Genomic DNA, 14,084 nt, shown 5'->3' on the forward strand with positions numbered 1-14,084 from the left:
CAAGTTGTGCGTCAGATTGGTTGTGTTCAAGTCTACAAAAGCGCCATCGAATCGTCAAGTTTGGTTGCTGATGATACTGTCGAGAAAGATTGCATTTTGGATGAAGCATTCCTGGAGACGATAGCTTGTGGCGCTTTTCCGCCATGATTAACAAGTCAGGTAGCGAGTTCTCATGGCCTTGGACGTCATGGTACTTGTAAGCACATTCCGTCTATTTTTTAAAAATAACACAATAAAAATGTTTGTTTGCGTGAAGTGTGACGTGTGACTTTAGGAAACGTGCTAGGATAAACAGATAACTTGGTGCCCAAGGCAAAAACAGTGACGGAAAGGTCAGCTGTACTTAGGCTGCAACCAAAACTCGGGAACTACCAAGCACTGCATCGATAAGTATGTGACAACGATGCATGCGGATTACATGTCGTGTGATGTCCAACACGTACGTGTGTGTGAACCTTAAAAGTTGTGATATGGGCCCAGACGAGGAAGTGTGGCAGGCATTCCATGGTCCAGTCTGTGAAAAAAATGCAGACTGTTCCTCCCATGCCATGGAAACAGAGGCTGCAATGCAAATTTGGCAGAGAACGTTGAGCTATGACACTCCATTGCATTTCATGAAGTTCTTGTGACGGTGACAGCAAAGCATATAGTGCAGTTGCAGAGTCAAAGTCTATGGTGCTGTCAATATAGAAAAAGAAGACTGCACTAACCATGTGGCCAAAAGACTTGGCACCACGCTACGGAAGCTTCATGTGCCATTACCACGAGGGCAGAAGATGAAAGAGCCAGCCATTCAGAAGCTGCAAACATATCAGATTACCATAACAGGGGGAGTGTACGGGAAATGTACACTGCAGTATGAGCTTCATACTTCCACTCGTGCTCTACGGACAATGCTGGCAGTCACAAGTTTTGCCCTGCAGGAACAGACTCATGGTGCAAACATAAACGCACTGAAGCACTTGGTGAACCCGCACCACGCCACACACCTCTTCTGACAAAAGCACAGGGATTGGCTGTTTGCCTATTTATAAGCGGCTAACAGATGAGAAGCTCTTTGCTCGATGCATCAAAGGGAAAACCCAGAACGCGTCGGAATCCCTGAACAGCAAAGTATGGCTACTTTGCCCCAAGACGTTTGTCTCTCGAACGGTTGTCGAGACTGCCGCAGCTATTGCAATCCTGTGGTTCGACAACGGTCATGCTACTTTCGAGCACATCCTGGAAGAGCTCAACATACTGCCATCTAGAGATCTAGTTACTTTCAGTGATTCCCGCGATGCGAGGCGCATCAAGAGAATGTCCGAGCGTCTGACAGCAGAAGCAAGGGCCCACCGTCGTCGTGGAGTGAAAAGGGCATGGCTAAAAGAGAGTGCTCGCAAGGACCGTGAGGGCACAACCTATCCTGCTGGACAGTTCTAGTAACTTGCAGTGCTTTTCAAAGTTCTGTTGAACATTATGGCCCAAGATTATGCATTTCTAACAACTCTGTGATAAAAAAAAAGGTTTCAAACTTTCAAATGCATTTTTCTCCTTTTGCAGTTTTGTGTGATCTGTGCTTCTTGTACACGCTAGTTCATATACTTAGAATTGTCATACCTCTATGAAATTTTGCACATATAATGATGAAGGCCTGTAGAGTGCAAGTATCTATTCAAATTTTCAGTGCTGCTTGATTATGTTTTTCAAAATATTACATAACATTGAAAGCCCTTGACAACTAGAGCCATGGTAAAGTTTTCTATTTTATTACTGTATTTCGCCTTTTTACGCACAAAATTTGTATAGTATTTTGCACTCTACAGTTCAAAAGGATCATAGTGAGCTATATCTGCATGCTTTATTTCAAATTTTTATAGGTCAGAATTGTTGTATAATAATGGCCATAATTTTGCAGTATCTGAGCTGCGGAAAGAAAACCAAGCAAGCTACATGAAAATAAAAGAAATATTTGAAAATAGGAGAAAAACCTCTATTAGCATGCCAATTTGTGTTAAATTCGGACTAATTAACGAAAATCGTTTTTCGAGTAGCATCTCCCCTTAAGGCAGCGTTGTCTGGCATTTCAAATAGATTGTCTGGCATTTCAAGTGCGTTTAGCTCACTTAGAAGTCTGCTCAGTTGTGGATGTTGAAGTAATGCAAAAAAATTTGCAGGTATGCAGACAATCTTTTCAAGTGAAAAACTTCATTAAAAAATGAGTTTATTCATGTTCACACTGTTAGATCCAAACTGCACACCATTTCAGCCTCCAGCTTTTCAGTGCATAAGTGCGGCATTCCCTCAGAGGCATGGGAGTATGAGTCATCCTGTGAGCAACGCCTTCGCTCTGGAGCCGAAGTGGTTCATGTTCCATGTTCATCGAGCCTGCCTCGCCGTGATGCAACATGATGCAAGGAGGCATTGCAACTTTAGGCGCGTACTTTCACAACAATGGATCACCACCGCAAGGTGTGCAGTCCTCCGGCAACACGGCTCTGGGTCTCCCATTGGCCGAAAGTGATGCCACCTGTTTGGGACTTCCGATTGGACGAACATCACATCACTCGTGCCAGTTCTTGATTGGCTGGAAGTAACATCTTGTAAAGCTTTATAAGAAGCACAACCATCAAAAGACGGGTCGTCTTCTCCTGGCAGTGGTCCGAAGCGGCCGAAACTATGTGTATCTGCAGCCTTTTCACCATATTCTCTTAATGCACCTAATGTAAATAAACCAAAGTTTTTCATCGTACGTCCGCATCATTCACGGTCAACTCCCGCACATCAGCAGCGAGATGCAATAACACAGACGCAAACAAACTCCACTGACTTTAAACTTTGCTTTATGTCACATAGTGGAGTGGTGTGGTGTGTAGTGGAGTCCTACTTATGTGTAGAATCTACCCCCCCCCCCCTCTCTTTTTTTTTTTGCTCTCTTCCTCTCTTGCTTCACTGCTCTCTCCAATGATACAGGTATCAAGTGAAATGTAAGAGAAGTTAAAATAAAACTGGGACAGCTCTCAATAACCAAAACAGTAGCGGGTACAAAACCTGTTAGATGTAAATGAAAAGATGTCTTCAGATAATACCTAAAGCATATATGTTGATATCAAAAAAGCCAATAAACACAACACATGAAAGTAAGCCTCGCATACCTTGCTGCCTTAAAGTGTTGGTTCACTCAGTCAAGCCAAGATTGTCTGGCGTCCTTGAAAACCAAGCTGACCAAAAGAAAGTGAACAGAAAGCACTTCGAGTACAAATGCAAGTGATTCTCGAGATGTACCTGCCAATGTCGTAGCCAGACAAACGAGGCTCATGCCCCACCTTACTTGGCCAAAGGGCTTGCCTGTCAAACAGACATACTGGTAGGTAAAGCAAACAAAGCAATGGAAATCAGCAAAGCATGATTAAAGAAAACTGGAAAGCCTAAGGATCTACTAAAAATTAGGTAATGAAGTTGCGAGCCCAAGCAGCATGTGTTCACAGAACCCGAACAGCGAGGAGACGCATAGAAAATAGGTCAGCCAATAGAATAATTTATTACCTGTTACAAGCAATCCACCATGCTAAACGTTTTCAGCAAAGTCACCTTTGCACGTGTGGTGTGTGATAGAGTTGCTAAACACTGACAACTCTCTCTTCCTGTGTTCATACTGTTTTTTTTTTTAATCATTTTTTTTCTCTCTGTTTTTTTCTCTGACTCCTCACAAAGCACTCCTCTTACGGCACTGAAAGCGCATGAATGTCTCCTGTCTTATTCCATTCACAGGAGGTTCAGTATTTGATTCTACAGCGAATTGCTGGTGCCCAAAACCTGAGAATAAGGACCTAAAATAATGGTGGACATCAACAGCAACAAGCTCAAAAGGGCCATGGTGCAAATGCCTACAACAAAGCTGCCGAACGAGATAGCCACGATGAATGACGGCGTATCGATCGATGAGATGGAAGAAAAGATATACAGTAAAATCTCGCTAATTCAATTTCGGTTAAATCGAAATATCGGTTAATTCGAAGAATTTCAGCGGTCTCGCCACTTTCAATGCAAATTCTACCGGATTATTCGAATAGCCCACGGGGGCTCCATCTGGATAATTCTTTATTTCCCGCCAGCAGCAACGTACATGAAACAGCCTCCCAGCAACACATATCTCAGAGGTCATGGTAGTTGGTTGAGCGAAAAGGGCATGTTCAGTTTTTCCACTGGCTTTTTGGCGATCCACGAGCTGCCAGAGCCAGCCAGCCAGAGCGCGTTCTTTTTTTCCTCTGCTAGCTACGCGGTGCACTTCTGGAGCATTCCATTTTGCAGCGTTCGGGGTCCAGGGGCGCTAAGAGGGAGCAAGCAGCCAATAGCTAGCTAAGGAATTTGGGAATGTTTTCAGCGCGCAAAAAAATATGAAATCGTTATAGCTGAACATTAATATTGTCTGACACTGTTTTTCAAAGCTTTAAACTGAAGAACACTATTACTTAAACAATTTATTTGTGTTAGCATCTTGACATAGCGCTAGGTGGTGTCGCAGTTTCAAGAGACGGTCGATAGTGGCGTGGCGCTGGCTACCACGCTGTTCCAAGCAATGCTTCTAGTTTATGTCCACTAATAGTAATATTTAAACAGTGCGAGCATTCGAACCGTTATTCAGTTTTCGGAATAATGCAGCACGCAAAAAAGGGGCAGCGTGTTCCCGACAACCAGCGCGAGTTGCTGCTCGTCTTTATGGAGCAGCACCCGCACTTGGCTATGCGCGCTAGTGAGCTTACTCCTGAATTCACGGCAGAGGAAAGGCATCGTCTCTGGGTTGAGCTTATGGACGTGCTCAACCGTGAGGGCCCCCGTCACCAAGTCGCTCGAACAGTGGCAGGACTGGTGGCAGAAGCAAGTCCACGCCGCGCGTCAGGACGCCGCCGCAATAGCCGAAGTTCAGCGGGAGTGAACACCAAGTAACCTCAGCAACTCTTCCTACAATGCGAGTGCGTTTGCAGGAGCACTAGCGAGGGGCGTGCCTCCGGCTTCAGAGGTCGTGTGCTCCAGCTGACGGGCACACTGCACCTGACTGGCGTGCCGCCGCTGGACTACCAAGAGGTAAGCTCACTGTTGGAGAAGAACGGCTATTTGGGCTAGTTGGTTAATATGCATATTGAAAGGGTTTGCAGCGCAAGCACGGTAGTGCTGAAGGAAAGGTATAAAAGCGAGGAACGGAAAGCTAAGATGGACGACACGAGCGTTGGATAATCCGTTCCGAAATTGTGCAAACCTACGCTAATGTCTGGAATTTGTGCCTTAAATCTCCACAAAAACAGAATAATCACCTTTGCAACAGAATCGTGGAGTGTTGGTGTATCTTGTCACTAATAACGCTTGTACTTATAGTATATTAAAAAAGGAACTGCCTCTAGTGGCATTCAAAAAAACATGCACTTAAGGAATGTGATAAATAACAACTTCATAATTACAGGACATTGTGCGCATGTAGTAGCAGTGCAATTTGCATATCTACCGGATGGCATCACACTTCAGTGAAGGAAAGCTGTGCTTTTGACACTTACCAGGACGATGCACCTCTTGCCCCGATGGAGGTGGTGGCGAGCACAGAGGTGGCAGGCACGAGTGCCACATCAAGTAAGTGGCAGCGCAAAGTGTTTTTTGTGTGTTACATTTTGCCGAATGTGTATGCATATGATGGGAAAAATGCATTGCATTCACTCTTGTGCAGCTGGGCCGCTGACAACTGCAGCAGCCGAGCCGGCAGCTACGCCATCGGGTAAGTGCTGCTCATTTACAAGCTTCTAGTTGAAATGAGCTTTCACATTTCAGGGGAAAATCGAATTGAGCACATTAAATCAGCATAACTACCTTTACGCATAATGTGAAATGCATTGCAATTCTATTAAACATAGCATGTTTTCAGATGCCCCTACTGCTCCACCGCGGCGGCCTGCTCGACCACCGCGGCAACGGCGACCTCAACGCATGGACATCCTCACCGATATCCAGGCACAGTGTGCCGAGAGCCTTCATCAGGGCACTGACCTGCTGAGGGTTAAGTAGATCCTTGAGTCTTTTGTAGGTTATGACAAGAAAACAATGTTAGCACTCGTCATTCATGATGGAATCATGACTGCGAGATACTGTGAGCACAGATAGAAAATGCATGTGTAATTGGGAAAGGGAGAGTCTGAGCTCCCAAGCAAGCTACAGCCGGACAAACAGCTGGTTAGCCCTGTAAAGGGCCGTTTGGAGGTGAGAGATGCGTTTGAGGTGATGACTGAAGAGGAGTTCCGGCAAGACTTTGCTCTGTCCAAATGAACGGCCCATAATTTGTACGTCACACTTGGCATCACCACTGGATGCCACCAGGCCAGTGGCTTTTTGTCAGAGAGGAAACTGTTGTGCACACGCAGATTCCTGCAAGCAAGAGCTTCCAGAAGACAGCTGGTAGAGAAGAGTTTATGGTTGTCCGCGCATTGATTTCAGGCGGCCGAGGCCATGAGTTCCCACATGGAGCTGAATATGCTGAATATGCTGAATATTGAATTTGAATTGAACGAGCCTCGACCAATCCCGTGCAGCTCACAGAACGCTCCGCCTCCATTATGTGACAGAACGCTTACGAAATAGCGCTCCAGAATGTTTGACCATGACATCATTTCCTGTCAGTACCAGAAACCAGCTAGCTGCCAGCAGGTTAAATGCATTTTCCATTTCATGTTTTTTTTTAACGTGGGCTGCATGGTTCGCCCATTCGCCGCCTTGCATTCATCGTGTTTGCTTCGTCGCCCGTGCGTGCATTTACTGCGTGCGAAATCCCGGCCGCTTGCACGACTCAGAATGCCGAAATAAAAGACGCTGACGCTGCAGCAGAAGGTGCGCTTAATGGAGGAGGCAGAGAAGTCGACTTGCACGAAGACACAACTAACCGGAAAGTACAAAATGCCTCTCTTCATGCTTTCAACCATCTTGAAAAACAAGGACAAGGTGTTTGAGGCATACTGGAAGATGTATCCGTCGAAGCAATCGAGGATTTGCTTCCCAACATACCCGAATGTTAAAGTCACTTTGATAAAATGGCTACAGCACGCAAACCCCACTCATCTTCCCGTGGACAGCACCATCCTTTGGGAGAAGGCCAATGAGCTGGCAATGTGCCTCGGCCACGAAGGCTTCAAGTGCAGTAATGGCTGGTTTGCTCGATTTAAAGAAACAACCTAGCGTACTTGACAGTGTGTGAAGAAAGCGGCAGCAGAGACATGAACGTTTTTGACGACTGGCAGAAACATACGTTGGCACCGCTGCTTCACGAGTATGGAGAGGACGACATATACAACTTGGATGAAGCAGCCTTATTTGACAAGATGCTTCCCACAAAAATATTTGCTGCCAAGGACACCACCGTCTCGAGGAGAAAGCAGCCTAAGGAAAGGATATCCATTTTGTTTGGCGTGAAAATCTCCAGAAGTGACAAGCTTCCATTGCTCGTCATCGGCCAAGCGGGTAAGCCTAGGTGCTTTAAGAACACGCATCTTCGTCCGAGGGATGTCGTCATGTACAGACATAACAAGAAGGCCTGGATGGCGGCGGTGATGTTTGAGGAGTACGTGCGGTATCTCGACCGGAAGTTTACTGCCAAAGGGCGGGAAGTGCTCTTTGTTACCGACAACTGCCCAGCCCACGATGACACCAGGAACCTGGAAGTCATCAAGATTGTCTTCCTCTCTGCAAATACAACGGCCATATTGCAGCCGATTATTCTGCAAACGAGGAAGATTTACCATCACCACCTGCTGAAGCGGGTTCTGCACTGCTACGACTGTGGAAAAGAATACATCGATCTCCTCAGTGCGATCTGTTTAATTGCCTTTGCCGGAAAGAGGAGCCAAAGGTCATCAGGCGCTGCTTTGAACATGCCGGGTTTCGAAAACAAGGTGGCGAGGATCAAAATGACACTTGCAGCTCCTCTTGCCTAGATGATGAGGGAGACTCAAAGGGTGCCTGGATCACAGACTCCGGCAAAGACAAACAGTGGTGGACTAGGCTTCGCGGAGTCTTCAAATGTTGAAGCAAGTGTCCAAACGTCGTACGCTGATGTGCATGAAGAAATTACCAACAGTGGGCTAGTCGGTGATGACAATGACAATAACGAACCCGCCCGCGTGCCCACTTTAGTGGCAGTTGTCGATGTCGTGAACACCTTCTGCAGCTTTGTGGAGTGTGGCAGTCCCGACTATGAAATGCTAAGTGTTCTGAGCAGGCTTAAGAACGTGGCACTTGGGGCGGCTAGCTACAGCACCAAGCAATCCAACATCACCGATTATTTCAAATAACCTTTTTCTCACATGGAACATCAATGTGATTTCAATTAGTGGTGTTTTCTTACTTTTTTTTCTTCATTTTGGTTAATTAAAAAAATCCGCTTAATTCAAATAATTTTCGCAGTCCGGCGGCCTTCAAACTATCGAGGTTTTACGGTATCTTCCTAACTTAAAAACGATTCACTGAAACAGCTAGACAAGGAGAATAAAAACAGGAGTGAAGATGAAGCTTAAGAGAATTAAGTTGCATGCAATGAAACGTACCCCTCCCCCTTCCCCCCAAAAAAGATCAAAAGTACAAGACATGCTGCGCGTCCTAAACTTTTGGTGAGTTCCACTACGAGATGTAAAGCCTGGCAACGCCGGTGCTGTTATGTCATGCTTTAACCCGCTATAACATTGTCAAAACCCATACATCCCGTGCACCATGTAGGAAGGAGAGAGGCCCGGGCCAGGGCAATCATTCTCCGGCATCAGAAACAGGGACACAACGTTCTTCGTTGACGCGGCAGAATACCACTGCAAAATGGCTTTCGCCGTCGCCGTCGTCAACGGTGGAGGCAATCCAATCACGACCGCAACGATCCATACAAACAGCGCGAGCGTTGCGGAGGAGGCGGCCATAGCACTGGCGCTTCAAGCGGCAACCAGACCAGCGACAATCTATTCAGACTCGAGAATGGCTGTTAGGGCTTCCTCCGCGGGCATGGTCTCATCACTGGCCGCCCGAATAGTCCGAGCAAGTCAAAACAGTCCGCGCTGGACCGGGGACCACCGCATCTCCTGGTTCCCAGCACACATGGAGGAGCTCAGCTGGTTCAACCCCAACATCACCGCCCACACCCTCGAGCGTGAATGCACGAACCATGCGAGGATAGAGGCGGCGACAGAAGAGGGGCTGGCCCTGGAAAGGGACCCACTGACGACGTATCGCGAGATTACAAATTACTACAGGCTGGGGAGGAGGCTTTACCCACTCCCCAATGCACGATTGAACAGAGCCCAGGGTGTTACGCTCCAGCGCTTGCAAACTGGCATCTATCCCAGCCCATGCTCATACCACAGGATACAGCCGGATTTCCCACCGGGCTGCCGCAAATGTGGCCTCGAGAGCTGCAACTTACCACATATGCTCTGGCAGTGTCCCGCCAATGCGCGTGAGCAACTCAATGACATGACGAGGAGTCGTGGAGGAGGCGTTACGCAGTCCCGACCTGGAGCCACAACTCTTGGCTGTCCGAAGGGCCCGGGCCGTCGCAAAGGAGCTACATCTTCCCGTGCCGACCTGGGTGGAGCCACCGACCGGGTGAAGAGATAGAGCCTCTTCGCTTCCACCCCTGATCCCGATCCCTTTGGTCTTTTAAAGACAATAGTCTTTCTTGGGATACTTAAACGGAGAAATCTTGGTCTGTCTTTCTGTTTGTCGGCACGTCACTCGATTCAGCCACTCGGCCAAAGTTCAACCACTTGCCCAAGGGCCAGCCATATTGAACGGCTGACTAGGTTCATACTTGTGTACATTTTCGATCAAAAGGCAAACATTACGCATATCTGAGGCGCAACATCACTAGGTAAGTATTAGGTGGTGTGTTCCTTTAATAGAAAATGCATACATACGTAATTATAAAGACCCTAGTTTCTTAAGCTGCCCTGAAAATGAGACTGCGCTGAAACTTGCCTCCCTCCGTGCCCTCTGCACGAGCTCATTGTTGCGTTTCGGTTTCGGTTCTGTATTGCACTGTACGAACGCCATGGGGCGCCGCTCTGGCATTCCTGTTTTACCCAGGTGATGTGTACATAAAAGAGTGTGTGGAGAGTACTCGTTGAGTGCGGACGTTTCTTCTGCTTCAGCGCTTCGCGCCAAATCGCGTGTTCGGGCTGGCTGGCGTCCCCGCCGGTTGCGTTGGTCACCGCCGGTCTTCGCCTGCTGCTGCGCCGGGACTACCAGCCCGCAACACAGCACTCATGTTTCCCGACGTATTGCCAGATGGTGTCCATATCTCACGCAGCGCCTCTTCTATCGTCTTTAGACGACATTTGCAGCGAAGCACGCAGATACGCGGTCAATTTTTTTAATAAAGTTCCTCGCTCGCTCGTATCGAGAAATGTAAATGAAGCAGACTTTGCATATATTCGAGTTGAGTTTGTCTGTTGCTATGCAAGGTATGCAAATCCAAGAGGACAGAATATTCGGCCCAATGAGTACATCAATGGTACAGGATGCAACGTTGACCTTAAGCTTGTGCTGCGGTCTACTCCACAGCCCTAACATGGAAGTACCCAACCAAAAAACAGGCCCCGAGATTTTTGCATGGTATACTAAGAATCGTGCACTGGCTGTTTCCGAAAAAGAGCAACTCAAGGACTTCATTTCCTGTAACGCAAAACCTAAAGACATGAAGGATGCTGTTCTAAGGTAAATGAGAAAACACATTACTTCACAGGATATCAAACTTGAAGCACTGAACTGTTCAAACAATTCAGGACAGCGCCCGTCATGGAGCCCTCCAGCTATAAAAAATAAACGAATTGTTTTCCGAAAACTCTGGGTAAAAGATCCATATTGAAAAAATTCAGAAAATTGATTTCTTGTACGTATTGCTTCAGTTAGAGCATATGGCCAAATTACTTGAAAAATACCCTGAAGCACTGTTCTTTGATGGTACGCATAAAGTTAATAAAGAAGTGTACATCTTGCATTCGGTACTGTGTGAAGATGGAACTAGCCATGGTAGGCCTGTTTGCTATGCATTTGTTCAGCAGCAGACACAGAAATATTAGGTCTTTCCTGGAGACTTTTCTTTATTTGAATCTTCTTGTAAGGACATGGAAAATTGAGTAATAATTAATGATTTAAGTGAAATTAATATAATTACGCATCTTCTGCCCAAATGTAGAACCTTGTTGTGTTCATGGCATGTTTAAAGTATTTACACACCAAGGCCATGCAGCATAAGTCAAACAGCCTAGATAAAAAGTATCTAAAAGACGTAATTACAAGACTGGTTTTTGCACACACTGTGGGTGTATATATGTCAAGAGTACTTGCAAGATTCATAAAAAGCACTTCAAAATGAAAAAGCCCACCTGAAGTACCTATAGAAAAATTGGAACATTTGCGAGAGCACGTGGTTCATGCTCACCGTACTAATGCACGTAACGTAGTTTAGGAAACAATACTAAGAATCGTATGGAAAGCCATAATCAAAAGTTAAAGAATTATCTAACATGTGGCACGCGCTTAGTGGAAGCAGTGAAAGCTTTGACAGGGTATGTAACCCAAGACGATCTCGCAGTCAGCCCTGCACAGTACAAACCAAAATCTGCATTGACACGAGTACGGTTGCTAGGCTTTGCATGGAAGTGTCAGCAAAATGCACTGAGTATGCTGGGAGATTGGTGTGTAAAGAATATGGGTTGTATATTAAGAATCCAGGGGAATGTTTAGCCTCCGATTGGAAATGCACTGTTTCCATCGGCAGTAAGCTTTATGAAGTTAGCAATAATATGAGGACGCGCATATGCACATTTCACATGCAGTACAGGCAATATGTTCTTGCAGCTAGATCGGAAAATAATATAAAGCTTTTTGATGAATGGTGCACGTCAAAGCAGTGGCTAAAATGTCATTTTGTGTAGCCTGATCTGACAGTGCCACCTGACAAACTATTTTAACAACAAGCATGGCGAAAAGGGCACAGCCAAAGCTTGATACCACAAAGGCCATATATCAATATGCATATGGACATATGTTAAAACTTTCAAAGGGAGCTTGCAATGTACTAGCACAGTGTAGCACAACTGAACTTCACAAAAAACTGAGTGAGTGTGAGGATTTTTTCTTAAATCTTCTGACATCCTAGAAATACTGTGGTATCATGGGGTTTTGGTTTTGGCTTCATAGCCCAGTAGTTCGCCCCCAGGAGGCGCTGTACTGCAGCATATATTGCATTGTTTGTTTAACACTTTCAGGACCGGACCATAGGGCCATCGGTTATATACGACCGATAGCTTTTGGCACGCTTCTAAACTCACCATTTTTTTCGCGTTGTTTCACGTAGCACCATCTAAGCAGTATTTTGAACACTACTCCATTGATCTCGAAGTAGTTTGTTTGTTTGTTTTTTTCGACAAGCGATGGTGCACAATTGCAGATTATCTCAAGTGCGGTCGCTTCAGGAGCAAACGAGAATGCCGTCAAGCTCTAGTCTTGTCGCGTATAGAAATCGACGCGGATCTCACAATGCCGTTGCTTCAATGGGGGATTTCATTGACAAAACCACCCGCAAAAAGTCTGAGGATGACTTCGGAAGCTCGGATTTCAGTACGGACAGCGATTCAGGGGGCGATCAGCCTGGAAGTTCAACATGTGGACAAAGGTGAGTTTTGTGTTGTTGAGGACATGCATATGCACATTTCACATGCAGTTTTAGTCTTACTTTGCTCTTGAACAAGCATGCATGCTCGCTACAAACTCTTATTGTTTTATTTTTATTTGGTAGGCTTTCAACAACGTATGGCAATGACGTCCTGCTACCAGCGCAGAAGTGGATTGTCTTTGCACCGAGATGGGCACCTGGTGTTTACATACCAGACTATGTGGGCGTGGCACTCGGGAGCGGATCAAAACAATTTCTGAGGGCCCTTGACTTCATCGCTCTTTTTTTTTTTCACAACTCAAGTGATCGAAACCATTTGCGAGAACACAAACAAATACAGCTGAACTACAATACTGGAAACACCAACAGAAGCTCTTTCTGATAGCTCACGGAAAAAGTGACCCCAGATGAAATGATGAAATTTATTGGTCTCATCGTCTACATGGGCCTCGTCAAGGCTTTCTGGCTGAAGCTTTACTGGAGTATGAGAGATCTTTACAGTGGCCTGCTCCCGTGACGGATAATGCCGTGACACCATTTCATAGCATTGCTTGCTATGCTCCATGTTGCTGACTTGATAACGTGAGCCAGCTTACCAGAGGGAAGCTGTGGTTCGTATGGTGGCTCATGGAACACATCAATCAGGTGTCGGCGAAGCTTTTCCAGCCACATCGTGATCTTTCCGTGGACAAACGGATGGTAAAATCGAAGGGGCGATTGGGCATCAGACAATACACGAAAGAAAAAGTTACAAAATGGAGCTACAAGCTCTGGGTCCTAGCTGACCCCGGCACCGGATACACGATACGTTTCAGTGTATATACCGGCAAGTGCGATCAGCCGGGCCCTCACGGATTAGTTCTTAATGTGGTTTGCCAGCTGTGTGCCGAATACCTGGATCAGGGGTACTGACTACTTATGTTGAACTTTTGCGCATCACAGTGCCTGTTTGGTCATCTGATAGACCGAAGAACACCGGCTTGTGGTTTGACCGGGCGTTGTTTAAATATTAGGCTGAGGGAACACCACAGTTTTTTGAAAGGCTTTGCGCATTCACATTTTGCCATGCACTGTCGCGATTGTGGGTGCCGCCCCCTTTTTGACAAAACAAACGTGCTCTTCAAGCACCCCGAAACTGCCCAGGGAAATTATGGAGGAGTTTTTTTATACGTAAGAACGGGTGTCAGTGTGTCAGCCAGCCATCTATTGCCTTACTGGATAACGAAGCTACCATGTTAGATGGTGGATAATTATCTTTGTTACCCCGTGTCGTGTTTTGGTTATGCCTTTTTGCTTTCTAGACGTCTCCTTTGCTTTGCTTAGATGCGCAGTGTGCTTTTCCGAGTCATTTGATTATAGATTGCCAAGGCTGGGTTAGTCACGTGTTGTTCCCATTTTGATGTATACATGTTTT

At 46.1% G+C, this 14,084-nt stretch overlaps 1 protein-coding gene and 1 pseudogene across 1 annotated transcript; both read left to right on the forward strand.

Annotated features, from left to right (window-relative positions):
• Nucleotides 1–449: 449 nt before the first annotated feature.
• Nucleotides 450–1,521, forward strand: LOC119386816 (uncharacterized; annotated as a pseudogene).
• Nucleotides 1,522–7,229: 5,708 nt separating this feature from the next.
• LOC119385627 (tigger transposable element-derived protein 4-like) lies at nt 7,230–7,946 on the forward strand. The gene has a single exon (XM_037653035.1). It carries the CDS (start codon nt 7,230–7,232, stop codon nt 7,944–7,946), a length of 717 nt encoding a protein of 238 aa, XP_037508963.1.
• The last annotated feature ends 6,138 nt before the right edge of the window (nt 7,947–14,084 follow it).

Source organism: Rhipicephalus sanguineus, chromosome 3, assembly GCF_013339695.2.
Source record: "Rhipicephalus sanguineus isolate Rsan-2018 chromosome 3, BIME_Rsan_1.4, whole genome shotgun sequence".
NCBI classification, from domain to species: Eukaryota; Metazoa; Arthropoda; class Arachnida; order Ixodida; family Ixodidae; genus Rhipicephalus; species Rhipicephalus sanguineus.